This window comes from Nilaparvata lugens, chromosome 5, assembly GCF_014356525.2.
Source record: "Nilaparvata lugens isolate BPH chromosome 5, ASM1435652v1, whole genome shotgun sequence".
In the NCBI taxonomy this organism is placed as follows: domain Eukaryota; kingdom Metazoa; phylum Arthropoda; class Insecta; order Hemiptera; family Delphacidae; genus Nilaparvata; species Nilaparvata lugens.
In genome coordinates this window covers 7,695,516-7,718,344 of record NC_052508.1, presented here as the reverse complement: position 1 = coordinate 7,718,344, position 22,829 = coordinate 7,695,516, and the positions used below count along the sequence as shown (strand labels likewise).

Here is a 22,829-nt window from a genome sequence, read left to right as displayed (position 1 = left end):
TAACAAAAATCTTCTTTGAAGTGGTCAAATAACTGATTTGAAATTTAAAACTAGCAAAAAATTTCTAAGAATTAGAAAACTAAAAAACTTTACACTACGGTTAAGTAAGAAATCAACTTGAAATGTGACTTGATACTTCAAAAAAAGTTTGGAGTACTTTTTAAAAGATAATACTCAGTTTGAATATGGAAAACTAATTTGAATTCAACTGAAATATAGAAAAGTATGGAATACTTTAGTAATGAGCTAAAAATTAAAAATTCACAGAACAAGCGACTGCACGAGTGTCCTACAATGAATAGACTGAATTATTAAAACTAAATGAAGGTGGCCTGACTCTCTTGCTATCGGAGAAATCCTGCTTTTTCATGATCCTCAGATAAGGGAAGCTACTTTTGCCAATAAATAGATAAGAAGACAAAATTCTATAGAGGACAGTAATTAGAAGTACTCAACTGCCACCTATTATCTGAAATGATGCAACGAAAATAGATTCTATTGCTTCAAAAACAACGATAATTCAATAATGGTTGGTCTCTTGTTAATTCCAGAATTATTCGTCTAAAGTCTGGATTAGCCTAATGTATTTGGGAATATAAATAATTGAGTAAAGCAAATTATTATAGTCCAATTTTTATTATTATAAAGCAATTTATATTGTAGTTCTGATTTTCTAATATATTATTTGGGTACATAAGAGAAGTCCAGAACCAATTTCTTCATGCAAAATTTCCTTGTGCTAGATAAAGAGTCGCCCAAAAACCTCGTATTTCCGGCTCATTTTCCAGTTTTCAGCTATTTCTGCCAAATCTCGTAATCGGGCAGAAAAATTTGCTCCCGCCCTTTTTTTAGATCATAAAATTTTGAATAAAATGAGATCATTCGGTACTCTCTATCTCCAATGAGTACTGATTTATGATTTTTCAAAAATTAATGAAATTTGAAGAATTCATCAATTTTGATGAATTTTAGTTTTTGATCAACAATATCTTTCGATTGTTACCATTTAGATGTATGATTCAAAATCTCTCTGGGCGTATTTTTGTGCTCTAAAATCTGAGATCAGGTAGAGCGCTCTATCTCATATAGATTTCCAGGTACACCTGACAACAATGCTCCTTGTATTATCGGAAGATATTGTTGATCAAAAACTAAAATTCATCAAAATTGATTTTTTCTTCAAATTTCATTAATAATTTCATAACTCAGTACTCATTGGAGATAGAGAGTTCCGAATGATCTCATTTTATTCGAAATTTTATGATCTAAAAAAAGGCGGGAGCAAATTTTTCTGTCCGATTACGAGATTCGGCAGGAATAGCTGAAAACTGGAAAATGAGCCGGAAATACGAGGTTTTTAGGCCATTATGTATCTAGCACAAGGGAATTTTGCATGAAGAAATTGGTTCTGGACTTCTCTTATGTACCCAAACAATATATTAAAAAATCAGAACTACGTACAATATAAATTGCATGCACCAATGTATATAAGTGACTGGACTATTATGAGAATTGAATCAATCATAACTCTTACTAGTTAGGAATAGAAGTAGTAAAACTATTATTGTTCAATTTATTTTTTTTAGTAAGGAATGTTCTTTATTTGAATTGATTGTAATGCATATCATTTTTGTATTATTTGACCGAACGTAGTGAGGTCTATGTTTTAACTCTGATTTTCTTTTGTCTGTCTGTATGTAACCCGATTACGGCCAAACGCGTTGATAGAATAATAATAATAATAATAATAATAATAATAATAGTCTAATAATAATAATAATAATTTTTCTGGATGTTGGACGATACATCCAGAGGAGTTTATTCATGAATTCAGGAACATGACATATTATTTTTTCATACACTTTCAATAATATAACAATATTCAAGGTTTACAAAATGATACCTCACTATATAATATATGTGTCGAGGTTATCATCAATTCGATGAGATTTGGCAGGAATATTCCTTTTTCAACTGAGCGTCGATATACATAAGGTTTTTTTTTGAAATTTTGAATTTCACGAATAATATGAAAAGAAAAGGAATTCCTACATACTTTGATAATTGTTCACTTCATAAAATTTTCAACAAATAACATTTCAAATTTGTACTGCCACGATAAATGAAAGTACAGTACCATACCTATAGCATCAAAAAAGTTATCATAATATTTTTATCAATTATTTATGAGAATAGATTTAACGCATAATGAATCTTTAGCATTTTCTGTCAATAATTCTTGAACGTGAATTACTGCTCCAATAAAATCGAGAAATGCCAACTCAATGATACGAATTTCGAAGGAGAACTCGTAATAGAAACTTAACGGTACCTCGCAAGCACCTCACTTAGTATGCCATGCATATCAAGCATCGAGAGTAGCTTACTTAGTATGTAGTCAAAGTATTTCAAGTATAGTTCTCTGTTACTTGTTACTAGTTACCTAGTTAACTGTTACTTGCTACTGGTAACTTCACTGTTACTTATGGAGCGAAACTTATATGTGTGATAATATAATTCAGATATTGTGTCGAGAGATTCACTTCAAACTAAGTGCCGGTTGCACAACAGCCGGTTAAATTTTAATCGTGATTAATTCCATGAGAACTAATCAGAGAAGCTGTCTTGTCACAAAGGACTTCTCTGATTGGTTCTCGTTGAATTGATCATGGTTAAAATTTAACCGGCTTCTGTGCAACTGTGCCTAAGCATTCGGATGAGAAGCATTAATGTGAGCTATCACATAGTACACTGTAATTTCCCTTCCACCATGATGTATAAGAAATTCCAGAAAATACGAGTTTGAGAGAGTTATCGCATACAAATCTCCGAATTATAGAAATCAAAATAGCTTCTCCTTCCATGATTTAAGAAAAAATACTAGAATACGAATTATAGAGAGTTCTTGCATACGAAACAACGAATAATAGAGGTCGATGATGAGCTACTAGCACTCGATTTACTACGAATTATCAAGGGAACAGTAATACATTGCTCTACTAACAATATTATGAAGGTTTTTTCAAGGGACCGAGCTCTCAGTACGAATTATAGAGTATTACGATTAATCGAGGTTCTACTGTGTTTTACATAAAATACTGAATATTTGATGAGCAATCACAGATACTATGGATAAAAATGGAGAATGTCTGAATAGTAATAAAATTTAAATTTGAAACTTTTTATATTATATTTTACTAGCAGGAAACCCGTGCTCCTGAAGGATCTATTTGAAAACTTGACAAGCTGAAAACTTGACGTAATGAGATCTTGGAAAATTTTGAATAGGCCTATAACTATTCTCGGTTAATTAAGAATCTATATACAAAATTTCAAGTTAATCAGTTTAGTAGTTGAGACGTGATGATGCGTCAAACATAATTTTGTATCCCGTACGTGTATAACCCAGTTCTTTCCTTTATTATAGTATAGATATTATAAATTGAATGTTGGTTTACTATTGAACTGACCAACTGTTGGTTAACAGCTGTGGTGAGGTATGTGGGCGAATGGCTGGCCTGCGAGTTGGCCTGTGCAGTTGTGTGGTTGGGCAGTTGTATGCCAGCTGCCAGGTTGTACAGGTTGGCCTGAAGCTGCTGGTGCAATCGCTTCTGGTCCTTCTCTTTTTGTGTGTCAGCGAATTTCACCACCAGCGGCGAGGAGGCGCCCTGAAAAGAGACAGAAAATTCAGATTAAAATATTATGAGATTGAAAAAATTAATGTTAAAATTCAAATTAAGATTCACCCTCTGTCAAAATCGCATCCTAAACTTTATTATTATTGATTTTTCTTCAATTGTAATGAATTAGATGAATGAGTATTTTTGTTGGGTTACTTAGGAGAATCCTCCTATAGAAAGAAAATAAAAATCTCAGTACCCTTTATGAATTATTTAATCACAACATGTTTCGGACATTGATGCCATTTTCAAGGTGCCATTTTTAAGTGGCATCGATGTCCGAAACATGTTGTGATTAAATAATATTCATAAAGGGTACTGAGATTTTTATTTTTTTTTCTATTTCTATAAAAGTAGCCCTATACAGAAAAGAGAATCCTCCTTTTTTTTAAATTGTGATGAATGAAATTGATGAGTATTTTGATAGGGCTTCTTGAAGGATATCCTGCTATTATTTATTAATTTTCTCCTCAATTGTAATGAATTGAATATATATGAGTATTTCGATTAGGCTATCAGGATATCCAATGGGGATATCCATCTATATATCCATTTCTCCTATTGTTATAAATTTAATGATTGAATATCTTGGAAGGTTTGATTACAAGGGATTACTCAACCCTTCTGCTCAACTAACCCTTACTTATCCTTCAAGGAGAACTCTTATATTATTTAAACTCCAGGGTCAAATTAAGTTATTCCATGTGCAATCAGGAGTTAGACTCAGAAATGTTATGGAGTGTACAGGTTCAACTCAGTAGCTGGAGCCTCCTACCGGCAGAATTGAGAACTACACCAGTAGGCGTTCCAATCTACCAATCAGAAGGGAGTTTGGGAAGCTGGGAGGCGTGGCTTGCTACCATTGGTCCGTGGGCTCACTAGTGTCATAGAGAAACAATAGCTTGAGTAGATATCTCATGGTATAGGACGTTTAGGTCGCAACTTTTACTGTTATCTCAAGTCGAATACTATTGATTATTGTAGATTTTTACTGTTTTGTTGGGGTGAGAGTGTATGAACGGCATCTTACGCTATTGTTTCTCTATGCTAGTATCTCATCTACAAAGCGATTTTTCATCTTGTGCTCTCAAAAATGATGATTGAAATGAAAACTTACAAATCATTCAGATATGCGTAGAGATCCTGTAGCTGCGTACAAACTTATGCCCCACGAGCACGCGCTTTTCACTTCTCATCAGCTTATGCTATATTTTATCTGTAGTTTCTTATACAGAAACAGTAGGATATGAATAAAATGAGTATAATCATCAGCTGGTAATAATAATACCTAGTGACCTGGTTGGCTCTGGTCTGGTGTCAGAGTTTTCAGGTCACACCTGATCATTTTCAGGGCCTTTGACATGACAAAACAACTGTTTTAAAGCAGCCGGGATCGACGGTTGACGAAAAACGGAATGCGCGTGTTCGTGGCGCATACGTCTGTACGCACCACGCACATCTATGAGTTGCTTACACTATATGAACCATCCTTACATGCAAGCATGAGTTCAAAATAATTTTTGACTTGAAGTTGCTACAGAGATTGACATTCTTCTCTCAATACCTCCTCTATCTTTCTCCCATCACTCTCTTCATCCTCCTTCTTTCGCAGCTAACACGTTCCTCTCTTTTCTTTCTCAATTCTTTTTCAAGTCATATTTGAAATCCTGTCAGTGGGTTCTATTTTCATTGGACCATATCCAGAGTTGCATCTCAAGATAGAAAATCACATATCTTTCATCTATTTCTCGAGTGGAGTGAGTGTGCGCGAGAGAGAAATTCAGAGAGAAAGAGGAAAGAGAAGAGAGTGACAGGGAAGTGACAAAGAGATAATAGATAGGGAGAGAGAGTGTGTGTGTGTGTGTGTGTGAGAGAGAGATAGAATGATAGATAGAGAGCGAGTGATTGAATGAGTGAGTCGATGAGAAAGAAAGAGAAAGAGAGGAAATAAGAATGCTTCCTGCTGTTTCATGAAGTATGTCAAGCAACTTCTCAAATTCTTAAAGTTCAGTTTTCTTCGAGCTAGTGTTCAATTGAAGACTGATGAGTGAATGCTGCTCTAGTTTGAAATTCATAGAAAGTAGAGGAGATCTTTATTCTTTTCTCTCACAAGCATTTCATAACGTAGCTAATTGACCGAGCGAAGTGAGGTCTAAGATTCAAGTCGACGGTTTGGCATTTCCTTAATGTTTAAATGTTTATATGTTGCGCATTTACGGCGAAACGCGGTAATAGATTTTCATGAAATTTGACAGGTATGTTCCTTTTTTAATTGCGCGTCGACGTATAGGCTATACAAGGTTTTTGGAAATTTTGCATTTCAAGGATAATATAAAAGGAAAAAAGGAGCCTCCTTCATACGCCAATATTAGAGTAAAAATCAGGCTATGGAATTATTCATCATAAATCAGCTGACAAGTGATTACACAGATGTGTGGAGAAGCCAGTCTATTAATGTATTTTCATAAGGTCTATAGTTTCAATTAGGTACTTGTGGATGAGAATACTGCGTGAGGTCCACTGTTCACAGGACTACTAGTAGATTATCTTCTAGAACGAAGAGTTTTGAGTAGGCATAAGTGTATTAGCACTCGAGCTTAACAAGGGTCTTATTAAAAACTTGACAAACTGATAAGTTGTTACTGAAATCTTGAAGAATTAATAGAAGATCTATAACCCATCCTCGATCACTGATCAGATCCTTGATCAGTCTAGTAGTTAAGATGTGATTATGCATAAATTGTGAATCTCTTATCCCGTACATGTATAAGCCAATTCTTTTCTTTATTATATTATAAAGATTAGTAGGTAACCCGTGCTCCGTAGAGTCTTGACATACTGAAAACCAGACCTACTGAGATATCGAAGAATTTTAAACAGGCCTATAACCATCCTCGGTAATTATTAAATTCAATAATCTATATGCAAAATTTATAGTTAATCAGTCCAGTAGTTCAGACGTGATGATGCGTCATTCGTGAATTTCCTATCCCGTATGTATAAACCAATCATTTCATTTATCATATTATATAGATTATTAAATAGATAGATATAGATCTGATATAGTATAGATTATAATAGATATATATAGATTATATTATTATATTAAAGAAGCTAGCGCTAGTGTTATTACACCAACATAAATTTCTAGTAGGCTAAACTACTGGTAGTTCTGTGAACAGTAGACCTCACGCAGTATTCTCATCCACAAGTACCTGATTGAATCTATAGACCTTATGGAAATACAGCAATAGACTGGCTTCTCCACACATCTGTGTAATCACTTGTCAGCTGATTTATATGATGAATTCTATAGTCTGATTTTTACTCTAATATTGGCGTATGAAGGAGGCTCCTTTTTCCTTTTCTATTATCCTTCAAATGCAAAATTTCGAAAAACCTCCTATATACGTCGACGCGCAATTAAAAAAAGGACATACCTGTCAAATTTCATGAAAATCTATTACCGCGTTTCGCCGTAAATGCACAACATATAAACATTCAAACATTAAGATAAATGCCAAACCGTCGACTTGAATCTTAGACCTCACTTCGCTCGGTCAATAAACTAAAACCTTCAACACAAAGCAGCAGAATTGATAAAACTTTTTGATTATTGGTGGCTGCCCTGTTGATAGATGAGAAAGACTGTCATTGGTCGAGACAAGAAATGCCTATTGTCGGCCACGGCCAATGACGGCGTTTCACGTTGATAGGTCACCCAACTACAAATAATATGGCTTCTTTTATCGTATCAATAATAATTCTGCTGCACTTGTTCGAGATTTTATTTTTCTAAAGATTTGCAATGGTGTAATAACTGAAACTAGTTTGTTGGAATAGGGACCAATAAATGAGCGATCGAATGTAAGAAATGAAAATTCGTTTCATTGGATATTGCGGAGTTATTTATTATCAGATACAGTATTCTCAGTGGGTATTAGAGATAGGTATTCTCAGTAGATATTAGAGATAGGTATTCTCAGTAGAATTCCTATTACTCTCGATCTATAAGTAATAATCGGAACTTACCAGAGATTTGCAACTGAATGAGCCTAGAATATTGTGAATTGCAATTGACTAATAATAAATCTGTTCAATTTACAAATATCAAATTCCTCAACATAACTTAGCACTACATGAGCCATTGATTTAGTTAGCTAGATACCAAACAATTTGCAACAAACATTTTAGTTCAACATTTATGCCCCACATGATCAATATACAGATACATTGAATGATTCATTTACAATTATAGAACAAAAATTAAAACGAATTCGTGACATAGATTGATCAGTTATAGGAACATTAACAATACAAGAGAATGCGTTTTTTATAAGAGTAACTAGATAATACAAATACGGTATAAATTGAAAGTTATGGAAAGTGGTCCTTCAAGGTAGATTTAGGGCCGGTTTCCGAGCTCGGGATTTAGCTAAGTTCTAGACTTTAAAACAGCTGGAGTAAGAAAATTTGCTTTCCGAAACGGGGCGTAGTCATAGTCCACGTTTAAATTGGATTTCGAGAAACTATACAATAAATTGAAAACGAAATAAAACAAAGAGAAAATAGTGTAAAGTTTCAGCTATTTTGAATTATTTAGAAATGTTTCATTTCGTCAAGGGAAAATGTTTCCAATTATAGAAATGAGAAAATAAAGATTATCATAAAAACTGCGACTACGCCCCGTTTCGGAAAGCAAATTTTCTGACTCCATCTGTTTAAAGTCTAGAACTTAGCTAAATCCCGAGCTCGGTGACCGGCCCCTATTGAGATTTACCTCTAGATCTGAGACTATATAAATCTAGAGGCGTTCCTTCTCTCTGTTTCTAAGATCTCTAAGATCTTTTGATCTGAGAGACAAATTTATTGTATCATATTTTCACATGAATTAAAAAAAAACACAATCTCTTCAATTTGTTATGACAATATCTACAACATCCATTGATTCATTACATAAAACACAAATGATATACAACATGAAACAAACGACATTATTTTCGATCAAAATATGCTAAATGTGCCCGCAAGACCTGATTGATTTTGAATTATACAGAATGGTGCAGGGAAACTGGGAATATTGTAATGCCATATTCACGAATAAATGAAATTAAAATGGTAGATTATTTTTATAATATGGCTTGCATTCAGCTTCCATTCGGTATTCACAGCCTGTACAGGTGCGTACAGACTTATGCGCCACAAACACGCTCATATCACTCACTACTCCTCAGCTGATGATATGCTTATTTTGTCTGTATCTTACTGTTTTTGTAAAAATACAGATATAATAAGAATAACATTTGCTGATGAAAAGTGAAATGCGCGTGTCTGTGGCGTTTAAGTCTGTCAGCTCCTGCAGAAAACTCTAGAATGAATAAATGCACATAGTGTATGCACAAAGTGAGCGGTCAGCCGTTCCGAGCATAGAATAGTATTGAAAAATAGAAACATTCCCTGTTGATTTACACGATGCCATTGGCTGGCATGCCAGTTTGGATATTGACTGGAAGGTCACTGGCAAGCGGCGACTGGCATGCCAGCTTTAAGCGATACCCTGTTTACACGTTGCCAGCTACTGGAACAAGTCGGGCGACTGTTGCCGTTTACACAGTTCCTGTCGGCTGGCGCCACTGGGGTTACGCGGTAGAGGGCGAAGCTGGCGCGCCAGTAAAACAAAAATTAATGCTGGAACTGCCAGCTGCTGGCGCGTTCTTGGTTTGCTGGCTTCTCCAGTTACAGGCGTGAGCCGTTTACACAGTGCCAGTCGTCGGCATCCACCTTACTGGCAAGTCAACTGGCACCGTGTAAATCAGCCTTTAGAATGGTATAGACTCCATAGTATATCTGATGTAATATTTATTTATGGATATCTATGAATTCCAGGGGAAACAATCCGAGAAGGTTTTTTGAGAAGGCTTCTCAGATTGGTTGTGTCATCTAATCTGGATGAAACGTCAACAGACTTTTGTGCAAGCAGGTGTAACGGAGCTTGAAAAAGAGATATTGAGGGCACATAGAACATATTTTGACCGAGATTTTGGTTGATTTTTGAGGTTATGCTGCGCTAACCGAACCTACCTCCATTGTGATCGAATGGTGCATGGCTTTAATGGCTTGACTCGCGCACAGCTTCGACGTGAACGTGACAAACGCACAACCTGCATTGCGCATGCGCCAACCAAAGCCGCAAACGCAGACGCGCCACGAGCGCGCACAAACAAAAACAGACAAACATAACAGGCATTATACACAGAGAAACACTGAGAGAACACACAGGTATCAAGGTGATAGGAGAAGATTCGTTCGGGTTTATTGACTTGGTCCCAAATTCACCAAAAAACAAAACTAGGTTCTAAGTCAGATGAATTTGATTTGGTTTTGTAATGATTTTTTGTTCATTTAGAATCAACTGACCCTCAAACCAAGTTTTGTTTTGTTGAATTTGGTCCTTAGAGTGTTGTGAAGGTGATTTGAAGGTCTTTGACAGGGGTTGTAAAGACATCAAATAAGGGAGAGGCCACACGAACTTTTTTTCAGGCGTTTTTCAGAAGATTCGGCAAGACAAGAAGTTCTCCGATTGGCTGATTGAGTTGACGTTTGAGAATCAGGGAAAGCTGGCTGATCAAGAATGAGCCAATGGGAGAGCTTTTTGCCCAGCCGACTCGTCTGCTCAACCTTATGAATGGTCACACACACTTCTCCAGTCACACTAATTTATAAATAGAATATTTTTAAGAAGGTACAGTCTGTGCCAAAATGCAAACCAGTTTACTTCCTCGCCATTCTTCCCGCAAAACTGGCATAGACAACAAAAAGTGATAGCGACAACCAGAGACTGTTTTCCAGGTAGAGAAATTAGTCACGGACTCGCCCCGCCAAAACAAGACACTTCTTTCTCAGCACAAGAACGACAAAAGCAGCCACCGCCAAAACAAGACTGATTTTCAGTGCTAGGATGGATGTGTCTGACTTTGACGGTGGTGTATACTGACATCTCCCCGTCTAGGAAACGCCTTTAGGCTAGGCACACACCAGTTAGTTAAGACATGACAAGATATGATTAGACACAATGCTTCACATAGTTGCTTATGACGCAACACAAACTGATTAGTCATTGCAATCAGACATGTCTTCATAAGCAACTATGTGAAGTATTGTGACTGAACGTGTCTGATCATGTCTTGTCTTGTCTTGACTAACTGTTGTGTGCCTAGCCTTGGAAAACGCTCGTGTGGCCTTCCCCTTACTTACGTCTCTTCCCATCAATTTTCATTCATAACAAATACTTCTGAATTCATGAGAATTTATGAAGAGCACAAACCACTAGTAGCTTCTATGAATCTCTAGTAAGTTATAGTTGTCGTATTCAATCAATCTATGTGCCGGTTGCACAAAAGCTGGTTAAATTTTAATCGTGATCAATTCCACGAGAACCAATCAGAGAAGCCGTCTTATAAAGTGGCCTTCTCTGATTGGTTCTCGTGAAATTAATCACGATTGAAATTTAACCGGTTTTTATTAAACCAGGCTAATTTTTTGGGGAGTTAAACCCGGGGAGTTGAAACCGAGAGTTAAACCCTGCTTTGCAACCGGGCCATTATTATTATTTCTTCTCGTATCACCTTGATAGTCACAAACTTTACAATACATACATTGGATAACATATATTTATATGAAATGAGGGTACCAGATTCAATTAGGACGGACATTGAAATGTTTACTATTCTGTTGTGGGATAGCTTTACATTCATAAATAATGTATGACATGTTATACTCATACATCAAAATAAATTGTGATATGAAAGTATATGTCAAACATGAATGTAATCAGAGCCTGAAGCTTGGTTTCCCAATAAATTATTATGTTATGCCGAGTAAAAAGGAGTACAGAAATAAATACAGAGTGAGCTACAAAAGGTGTAACATCTGAAGACCATAGATTCTATATGAAATATATATTAGCATATAGAAAGAATGAATATAATTTTATTTTTCACATTGTCATTTTTTATCTGAGTGGATAGACTAGTTGTTACTGAAATATCCATTTGTATTGCAACAAGAAATGCTAAGTTAACCTTAGTTTTCGAGATATAGGCCTATCGATATTTTTGAAAAACGTCAATAACTAGAGAACTGTCACTCAAAATCTCATTCTAAGGATATAGTTGGAAAGAGGAAGAAATTTATAATCAAGTTCATAAAATATGATCCCTTTTTGACGTTTTTTAACTTATTATGAGCGTTCAAACTGTTTGAAGTTGGTTCTGAACTCGACGAATTTACTCGCTCCATAAAAGGTTCAAGAACGTCAAAGAGAGGAAAAAATTATGGGAATTTCATTGGAAATTTGATCCTCTTTCTAACCATGACCTTGAAATTAGATTTCAACTTATGGTTTTCTGGTAATTGAAAAAAAATTTCAATGTTTTTCAAAAAATATCGAAAAATCTTTCTTTTTAATAATCTATAAACGTCAATTAGAGGAACAAGTAATATAGGAATCTTATTGGACATTTTTTCCTCTCTCCAACCATAACATTTGAATTGGATTTCAACTGATGGTTTTCTAGTAATTGACGTTTCTCAAAAATATCTAAAAATCTATATATCTCGAAAACTAAGGTCGATATAAGAAAATGTTACTAGACGTTTTCTGCTGAAAATTTAATGCAGAATCTATGGTCTTCAACTGTCACACCTCTCGTGGAACACTCTAGATATTCATCACCAAAGTGTGAACACTCCCATAAGAAACAATAGATTTGTTTTTTCTGCCCATAGAACAGTAATTCATTGAGTTGAACAATGAAACAGTGAGTCAAACATGGATTCACATTCACATGAATAATCTATCTATCTAGGATACGATAATTAGAACATTGATTTTATCCTCCGGTATTACATCCAAACATAGAGCATGCAACAGTTACCCTTTATCATTAATTTTGGTTAGCTTTATCTATAAAAATGGTAAATTGTAGATTTTTTGAAAATTATTAGCTACATTTGAACAGCACATACCTATCAAGACTATCAATATTCAGGGAATTGTCTGTAGTCTTTAATGATTATAATTCAATTAACTAAATAAATACCTTTAAACTCATTGATAATTTATCTCTGAAACTCACTAAATTATTGTTTTAGCATCAAATAAAATCTGTACAAATCAGATAAATTGGAATCCATCAATGAGTACCATTCATTCATCAACTAATTAGAATTGGAGATAAAATTCCTCATTGTTAGAAATGAAACGTAATTATTAATTCTGTGATTATTATTTTGTCATATTTATGATAATAGTTATTGGAGACAACCCCGTTCAATTCCTGAGCATAGAAGCGTTCAACCTCACAAGTCATTTTGGAGAACAACAGATAATAACACAAATAGTATTTTTCAAGCACATAAAATGTTAAACCCATTATTTACATGCATGTAGATTCAACAAAATATATTCGTATTGATTCATCGCGTCAGAAAAAAGTAACGGGATATTATACAGAATATATAAATTGGAATATAATTGTATTTATTGGATAATTTGAAGAATCTTTAATAAAATGATCACCATACTCGTATAAAATTAAGATTCCATCAGTTTTTGCAAGAAAGTTTCAAATCATTAATATTGATATTTTATTGTAGTATTAAGCGGGCTTACAAAAATTTTCCGCCAAATGATCAAAATGTAATACTTATATGATATTTGAATTTGATTGTTGAATTGTATGATTTAATTTGAATTATATAATTCGATTGTTGCAGTATCGCTTCATTGTATGAATTTATAATGAAAGTGTTATCTCAGAAACAAAAAGGACAAATAAGGAGGAAATGCAAGGGAGTAGCAGGAGAGGGAATTGGATATGTGTCTCTTAAAAAGTGCATCTATTGAATAAAAGGACTTGAAATTGTCACAACTACTTATCCATTGAACAAATGAGAAACTAGTACCGGCTGTTCTACCATTATCAAAGTCACCTAATAATCTAAGAATTTATTCCTGATAAAGTCTATTTTATTCTATTAAGGCCTGGATTCTTGGCTCCTTATAAAATCTAATTAACCATTATACGATTAGTATGGATTTAATATTTAGTACATTAAATAGTCCGTTAGATTTAATGGGTGTCCTAGAAACTGGCCCATAAACTGTCTACTACTTCTTCTTCTTCTTCTTCTTCTTCTCTTCTTCTTCTTCTTCTTCTTCTTCTTCTTCTTCTTCTTCTTCTTCTTCTTCTTCTTCTTCTTCTTCTTCTTCTTCTTCTTCTTCTTCTTTCTTCTTCTTCTTCTTGCAGCACGAAGATAAAGATGAAGATAATAACGAGACAAAGATGATGATAGTAAGTTAATTGGCAATAAAGTGCTGCTTGCTATCTGAGAAAATTAAGTTTCCATAAGCACGTACGCGAAATAATGCTTTGTGCTTAGCACAACTTGAATAGGTACTAGAGAATGAATTATGCTCGGTATTAACTTCATGCCCAGTACTCAAAGTAGGTGATAGCATACGTCATAAAATTTCAGTGTTGGAAGCACAGGATCTCATAACTATTTTCATAGACTCAACTCAGTACATTTTTGCTACAGAGAAATTATTATTGTTTTACAGAAAATTATAAGTGAATATATAGTTGGTGATTGAAGGAACAGTTCCCTCATTCAATACAAATTATTGATTACTCTATCAAATCAATCATTATGATGAATTATCACACATATTTATTGTGCTTTTAGAATATTAAGTTTGTTTTTTGGTCCTGCAAAATTATTCTTTTATATTATGCGAGCAATTTCTGTATTTATATATCTGGTTATTCATGTTCAACGGATCTCGAATGATTTACACGAAATTTGGAACATAGTAGGTTCATGATATAAAGATTCGATTGCCTTAGGTCTTATCCTTTGGAAAACTCGCTGAACGACATTGAAAGGATAATTCATCCTTGGCTGAAACAGCTGTGGATAGTAAAAAAGTGAGTGAGCGAGTGAGTATGTGAAAAATCAAAATATCGCATCCCCGAAATTCATAAGATGACATATAGCCAGCTGTGAAATATAAACACGATCATTTTAGAGAATTGTGTTCTGTTTATCAATAAATAAAAATAACGAGCGAAGCTCGGTGCCCCGATATTATTTTTAATATGTAAATATTATTCCTATTTTAGTGATGATAAAGTGAAATATTTCTTCTATGTTTAGTTTTGAAGTATCAAAATTTAAAAATCTACGTTGCAAAAATAATTAAGGACTGAAAATTTGTGGAGTGAACAACTACAAGGCTTAACCTATTTCGGACTATGTGTAACCTTATCAAAATTTGGGAGAGAAATAGCACAAGGTTACCTTATTTCTTCCCTCCCTATCATTTTGATGATGTACTTATTGTATGAATCAATAAAGAATAAATTATTAGAATTTGATATGTTGATTTCATGCTAATGTTCCAAGGTATTCCCTACATCCCAAGTAAATTTCATGAATAATTATCCGGACAAATTAGATGGATCCTACCTCAGGGTTCACTAACACAATCACAGATGATGAAGACAATGAAATCTACCAGGAAAGGTTGACATCGACACAACACAACTTACCTGACTAATCAAGAAGGCATACTATGATTCCTGAATCACATATTCTAAAATCTTTGTGCCCACAATTTTATGAACTTTACTCTCTACTAAACAATGAATCAAATAGAAAGACTAAGAAATTGTCGAAAACCACGGTTTTTTGTCAATTTCTCAGTCTCTTTATTTAATATGAAAATAAATGTATCAACTTCTCAACTACACAAAAACTGAAACAATGAATTCTCTACAAACAAACAGCTTTTCGAATTTTACAACAGTATGAATATTCACACATCTACAAGCTTTACAACTCATTAAATTTACAAATTATAGAACTCAAATTGAAAATTGAAATATAAACTACAAATCAATAGTGTGCAAAAGCCTCTTTTCTAGCAATACAAAAAACTACACATGATAAATTCCACTATTTGATAATTTTGACAAATTCATTGAATCAAGCAATTCTTGGCTCTACAACAACATATCAACCACGAACGCAAAATATAAAATTCTCGTGAACTGTGAACTCTTCTCTCTTCACTATAAGGAACCTATAGCGATAAAATGGCAGTGGAGAAAGATAGGGGAACAACGTTGCCGATCCTCTGTCTTGTCAATGCCTTCCATAAACGGTAACTGATACGGGTTTATTGATGTAATATTAACTGTTCATTCTCGTTTAAAATGATCAATGATATTTTATTAAGCGAGAGATTATATTTTTCGGAAATTTCATGATTATTAAGATGAAATATTTTGTTAATAAATTATTAATTCTACATTGTTAAAAGACGATCTGGCAACAGAGCAAAGCGAAAAAGAGATACCGCTATCCGCTTTGTTGAATGATATACAAGGATAGCAATACAATTGCTAATTAAATACTGCCATTATAACGTGGACCCCACTATACAACTCCATGAACTCCAAAGTTTTAATAACTCTACAACTCTATGAACACTACACACTTCCACACTATCTACTCTACAATTTTATAAACTCTACTACTTTGTGAACTCCCAAAAAAAACACTACTGGAATCTTTAGAAATGTTGTTAAATTAGAATTTGAGGAACACTACAATTTATTTATTTCACCGTGAGAATACTAGTCTATAACTCAAGGAATTCTACGGCTTTGAAAACTCTACTTATTCGTGAACTTCACACTCTTATTAACTCTAAAACTAAATTTTCCTTGAAAAATCTACAACTCAAGAAATTCTTCAAGCTCTAAAAACTGTAATTTGTAGACACTAAAATACCTTGAGCACTAAAACTTCAAGAACGTTAACTCTATGAAGTACACAAGAGCTCTACGAATTCTAATCAATTCAAGAAATTCTACAAACTCTACAAGCTCTAAAAACTGTAATTCATGAACTCTAAAATACCTTGAGCACTAAAACTTCAAGAACTTCAACTTTTTGTAGTACACAAGAACTTCACGAACTCTAATCAATTCAAGAAATTCTACAAACTCTAAAAACTGTAATTTGTGAACTTTAGAATCCCTTGAGCACTGAAACTTCAAGAACTTGATCTCTAAGAAGTAGACAATAACTCCACGAACACTACAAGTATCCAAACACCTCGAAATCTACACCGATAATGAAATATTGTTTCAAGTTTTGTCAGTGATTCATTCAATTGTGACGTCACCATTCGAAAAGAAGAACACAAAACCAGAGTTCTATCATAATGCGAGGTGGTGTTGATACAGTTGTTGGTTGGGATACAGGCCATGAAAAACTGATTGTTCAAACTGTGAACAGGAATTTAACGAACCGAGAGAAAAATTACCACAACTAGATAAATAGAAGGAGAACGAATTGGGGGAATGAGGAAGAGAGAAGGTTGAAAATATGTGAGTGAGTGAGTGAGAGAGAGAGAGAACTGAGTTAGAGAAAGGACGAGGGAGAGAGGGAATTCAAGATTTATTTGAATTAGTGAGAAAGATTGATGAAAATGGAGCTTCCAAATCCTGTTGCAGTTTCAAATTACATGTATTTTTGGTTTCTTTCAAATATCGGAGTTACAGGTTTACAGGTATGATGAAGAGAGAAAAATAGATCAAGAATATTAGAAAGAGAGATGAAATCTCATTTTTCAAGCCTATTGCAATTCTCAATGAAATGTATTGTTGAAGTTGCATAAAAATGAGTAATTGAAGATAGATTGAGGTCCACGTTATAATGGCAGTATTTGATTAGCATTGGTGTTGCTATCCTTCTCTATCATTTGACAAAACAGATAGCGCTGTTATTTTCTAGCTCTGCTACGTTGCCAGATCGTTTTTAACAATACAGAAATATTATGCAGAATAATGGCAGTATTTGATTAACATAGGTGTCTATGTCAATCAATGCCTATCCTGGTCCATCATTTGACAAAACAGATAGCGCTGTTCTTTTCTAGCTCTGCTACTTTGCCAGATCGTTTTTAAAAATACAGAAATATTATGCAGAATGATGGCAGTATTTGATTACCATTGGTGTTTCTATCCTGGTCTATCATTTGACAAAACAGATAGCGCTGCTCTTTTCCAGCATCGCTACGTTGCCAGATCGTTTTCAACAATGCATAAATATGATTAATTGACAAGATATCTAATCTCAGTTATAAAAATTTATTATTTAATTCTTGAAGAATGCCACCTCGAAGAGTGCCACTTGAAGTCCAATACTATAGACCTACTGAAAAATTAATATATGTATGGAGGCCAAGAAAGAGATGAGTACCGGAGCATGTTAACTAACAAACCTTATCCCTGAAGTGAAGATGATCATTGAAAAATATCTTTCATTGACAAATAATATAAAATTTATCATTTTGAATAAGAATGGAGAGTTAATACTACATCAGAGATATAACGGTAAGTTTTATCAGTTATCCTCTATAGAAGGCAGTGGCAAGACAGAGAATCTCCAACGCTGTTCTCTTATCTTTCTCCTCCTAACGTGGACCTCATTATATACTGTAGTTATATTATAATCAAAGACAAATTACTTAACTTCATTGATTCATACAATAGGTACATCATCAAAAATGATAGGGAGAGAAAAAAAAGGTAATCTTGTGCTATTCCTCTCCCAAATTCAGATAAGGTCACACATAGTCCGAAATAGGTTGAGTCTTGTAGTTGTTCCTTCACAAAATTTTCAGTCCTCAATTTATTTTCAGAAAGTAGATTTTTAAATTTAGATGCTGAAAAAGGAAGCATCACTTATAGATATGGAGAAAAAAGGTAAAGCAGGAACCAAAAAAAGAAGAGAGAATCAACTAATAAGAGGAAGGTATTTTGTATTGATACTACTAATTTTTGATACGTTTTACATACAATTTTAATCTACTAGTGATTGATTATGAAGTAGCAACCAAAACTAGGTTCTTGCATTTTCACTGAATAAGAAGTTGTGACAAAATCCTTAGAGTCGTTCTATTTACAACTGTACACTGAAATGTAAAGTGTAAAGAATGATGTTTTAATTTGAGTCTAATGTGAATGTTTGAATAAGTGTAAGCACAGTTACACACACATCGATCTTTGGATGTACGATTTTTTGCCGTCCTTATAAATTCTATTAGATTAAACAGACTTAGTACCGGTTGCACAATAGCCGGTTAAATTTTAACAGTGATTAATTCCACGAGAACCAATCAGAGAAGCCATCTTTTCAAAACTTTTCTGATTGGTTCTCGTGAAATTATCATGGTTAAAATATAACCGGCTGTTGTGCAACCGGGCCTCAGTGTTTATGTGTTACCATGTGTCGTTTAATCTGGTAGATTCCATATGGACAGCAAAAAATCGAACGTCCAAAAATTGATGAATGTGTAACTGACTCAAATAAAGCTATAAAATGTACACTATACTCCGTACAAAATTACTTCTGACTTGGAGGAGTATGCAGCGCAGAGAAATGGAGGGAGATCAGCCAATTACAGTGAGAGTCATTGAACGAGCGAAGTGAGGTCTAAGATTCAAGTCGACGGTTTGGCATTTCTCTTAATGTTTAAATGTTTATATGTTGCGCATTTACGGCGAAACGCGGTAATAGATTTTCATGAAATTTGACAGGTATGTTCCTTTTTTAATTGCGCGTCAACGTATATACAAGGTTTTTTGGAAATTTTGCATTTCAAGGATAATATAAAAGGAAAAAGGAGCCTCCTTCATACGCCAATATAGGAGTAAAAATCAGACTATAGAATTATCAATCATAAATCAGCTGACAAGTGATTACACAGATGTGTGGAGAAACCACACATTGCTGTATTTCCATAAGGTCTATAGTTTCAATCAGGTACTTGTGGATGAGAATACTGCGTGAGGTCGACTGTTCACAGAACTACTAGATTAAAAAGCTGTGATACAACAATCTGAATTTCAATACAACAGAAATAAGGTTATTTGGTAGGTATTCTATCCCAATTTCTTTTCAAAATAATAGAAAAATAGAAATCATATTTAAAAATAAGTAATTTCAATGGATTAATTCTGAAATAACTTTTCAATACCATTTATACCGGTACGAGTAGGTCTAACCTAAACGAGTAGTCTAACTGAAGCATGGATGAAGTCTAGAATGGTCAGTTATCAACTTTTAAAATGTCATTTCAGGTATTTGAACTTGTGTTTCTCATACGGTAATGTTTAAAAATTATTTCATTGTTTCAAAAATACATTTTAAATCAATTATACGACTAGTGTACTCAAGTATTTTGATAGAATGAAGAAAAAAATGGCGGCTGAGAATTGTTTGTTCAGTTTTGTACAGTCACTGTCAAAAGTAAACAGTCTGGCAAATAGACAACATTGCAAAGCGAGAGAGAGATAGTGCTTTCTGTTTTGTTGTATGATAGAAAAGGACAGCAACAGTATTGTCAATCGTACACTGCCATTATAATGTGGACCTCACTATAGAAGTTGGAGATCGCTGGCCGCTTCAAAACGGCAACATCGCGCCTCAGTATCCCTCCCGCTGTATGCGCATCTCTGCTGCGCATGTCCATCCCAAGTCCGAAGTAATTTTGTACAGAGTATAAGGTACATTTGCATAGGCACTATATAGCCTATAACTTTTGTGATGTCTCATTCATTATCATCTTTAGATAGCCTATAACTATCCACTATATTCTACTACAACACATTCACTTCGATTCTCTGTGGATATTATGTACAGTTTTATTTACAGTAGCAGGTTGTCGGGTGCTGTTACGAGTTAGTTTGTCGACGACTCACCTTTACTCTGTCCGTTGGGGTCCCTTAGCACAGAACACTCCTCTATGACACCATAAACGCTGAACATTGTCCTCACTTCACTTTCTGTACACTTCTTCGATAGCATTCCGACAAACAGTTTCCGTTCTGAAACAGACAAACAAGGACAAAATTGTTGAAAATGGCTTGTAAAAAACATTGGAAAAATGTGAAATGGTGTATAGTGAGGTCCACGTTGTAATGGCAGTGGAGAAAGATAGGAGAAAAACATTGCCGATTCTCTGTCTTGTCAATGCCTTCTATAGACGGTATTTGATACAGGTTTATTGATGTAGTATTAACGGTTGATTCTCGTTTAAAATAATCAATTATATTATTTTCATATAGCAAGAAATTATATTTTTCAATAATTTCATTTTATCGTGGACCCTACTATATTAAATAATGTCAATGACAAGTTGGAGAGAGGCTAGCTCAAGTCCTAACTTAGCCTGATAAGAAGATATTTCCATTCCAATTTTGTTAGTTGGCGATTATGTTTGACAAGAATGTGCCGGTTGCACAAAAGCCGGTTAAATTTTAACCATGAGTAATTCCACAAGAATCAATCAGAAGAGCCATCTTATCAAAAAGGCCTTCTCTGATTGGTTCTCATGAATTTAATAACGGTTGAAATTCAACCGGCTCTTCTGCAACCGGGCCTGAGCATTCAACCAGTATTTCCACTCCTGTCCTCTTTATAAACTTTGACTAAACATAACTCCGCTGTTTGTCGTTCGAGTTTGCTCAGTTAGGGTTCATTTCAAGAAGAAAAGTATTATTCAATCAAGTGGATAAGATTAATAATCATTCATTAATTATTAATCAATAATTATTCTCAGTTCTCGTTCAACATCAACTCCAATTCTTCCTCTGTAATACAATTCACCAGAGCGTCCCTCAAGAATTTCTTCAAAGCCAGCTCAGTTTCAACAATCTCAAAAGAGCTGAAGCTTTCAAAATAACTCAAGTATAAAAGCTTGAACTGAGTAACTCATCAGAAGTCAAGAACAGCTTGCTCTGTTATCTGTTATCCAGAAATAGTAGAGTACAGTGTTATAGATGACTATGGAAATATAGGAAGAGAACTGTAGTTATCCAAAAATATAGACTACATCCTATTATATTAAGCAAGCAATTTCTGTATTTTTATATCTTGTTCTCTTGTTCTTTATATTTATATCTGATTATTTATGTTCAACGGATCTCGAAAACAGCTCTAGGGATTTTCACGAAATTTGGAAGACAGTAGGTTTATGATATAAAAATTCGATTGCACTAGGTCTCATCCTCGGGAAGAAAACTCGCTGAACGACATTAAAAGGATTATTCATCCTTGGCTGAAACAGTTGAGACTTTCGTCGTCTGCGGATAGTAGAAAAGTGAGTGAGTGGGTGAAAAATCAAAATATCGCATCCCCGAAATTCATAAAATGACGTATAGCCAGCTGTGAAATATAAACACGATCATTTAGAGAATTTATTGTGTTCTGCTTATCGCAGTGAGCGATAAGCAATGGTATTGCTTTCCCTGTCTATCATTCAACAAAGAGGATAGCGCTATCTCTTTCTCGCTTCGCTCTGTTGCCAGATCGTCCTTTAACAATATAGAACTAATAATTAATTTACAGAATATTTCATATTAATTATAAAAATTCATTATGGAATCATTGAAAAATATAATTTCCTGCCTAATAAAATATGATTGATGATTTTAAACGAGAATGAACAGTTAATATTACATCAATAAACCCGTATCAGTTATCGTCTATGGAAAGGCATTGACAAGACAGAGGTTCGGCAACGTTGTTCTGCTATCTTTCTCCACTGCCATTATAACGTGGACCTCACTTTAGTGCTGTGTTATCGTTATCCAGAAATAGTAGAGTATAGTGTTATAGATGACTATAGAAATAGAGGAAGAGGACAATAGTGATATCCAAGAATAGTGGACTATAGACTAGCCTATAGACTTATGTTCTCCAGAAATAGAATACCATACTCTAGTTATTCCACATCACTATCAGCTCATTCGTCTTTATATAGTGAGGTCCACGTTATAATGGCAGTGGAAAAGATAAAGGAACAACGTTGCCGATCCTCTGTCTTGTCAATGCCTTCTATAGACGGTAGCTGATACAGGTTTTGTAATATCAACTGTTCATTCTCGTTTAAAATCATCAATCATATTTTATTAAGCAAGAAATTATATTTTTCAATAATTTTATAATGAATTTTCATAATTAATTATCAATTCCACATTGTTGAAAGACGATCTGGCAACAGAGTAA

The 22,829-nt window shown here is 34.2% G+C and overlaps 1 protein-coding gene across 1 annotated transcript in view; it reads right to left on the bottom strand.

The window, feature by feature from the left end:
• LOC111055953 (CUGBP Elav-like family member 1) overlaps positions 1-22,829 on the bottom strand; it is a gene marked incomplete in the record, with an annotated part of 852,529 nt that overhangs the window by 42,828 nt on the left and 786,872 nt on the right. The window contains 3 exon segments of the mRNA XM_039429833.1: positions 3,471-3,668; positions 9,762-9,841; positions 20,522-20,647. Of these exon segments, the coding sequence (XP_039285767.1) occupies positions 3,471-3,668; positions 9,762-9,841; positions 20,522-20,647 (404 nt within the window).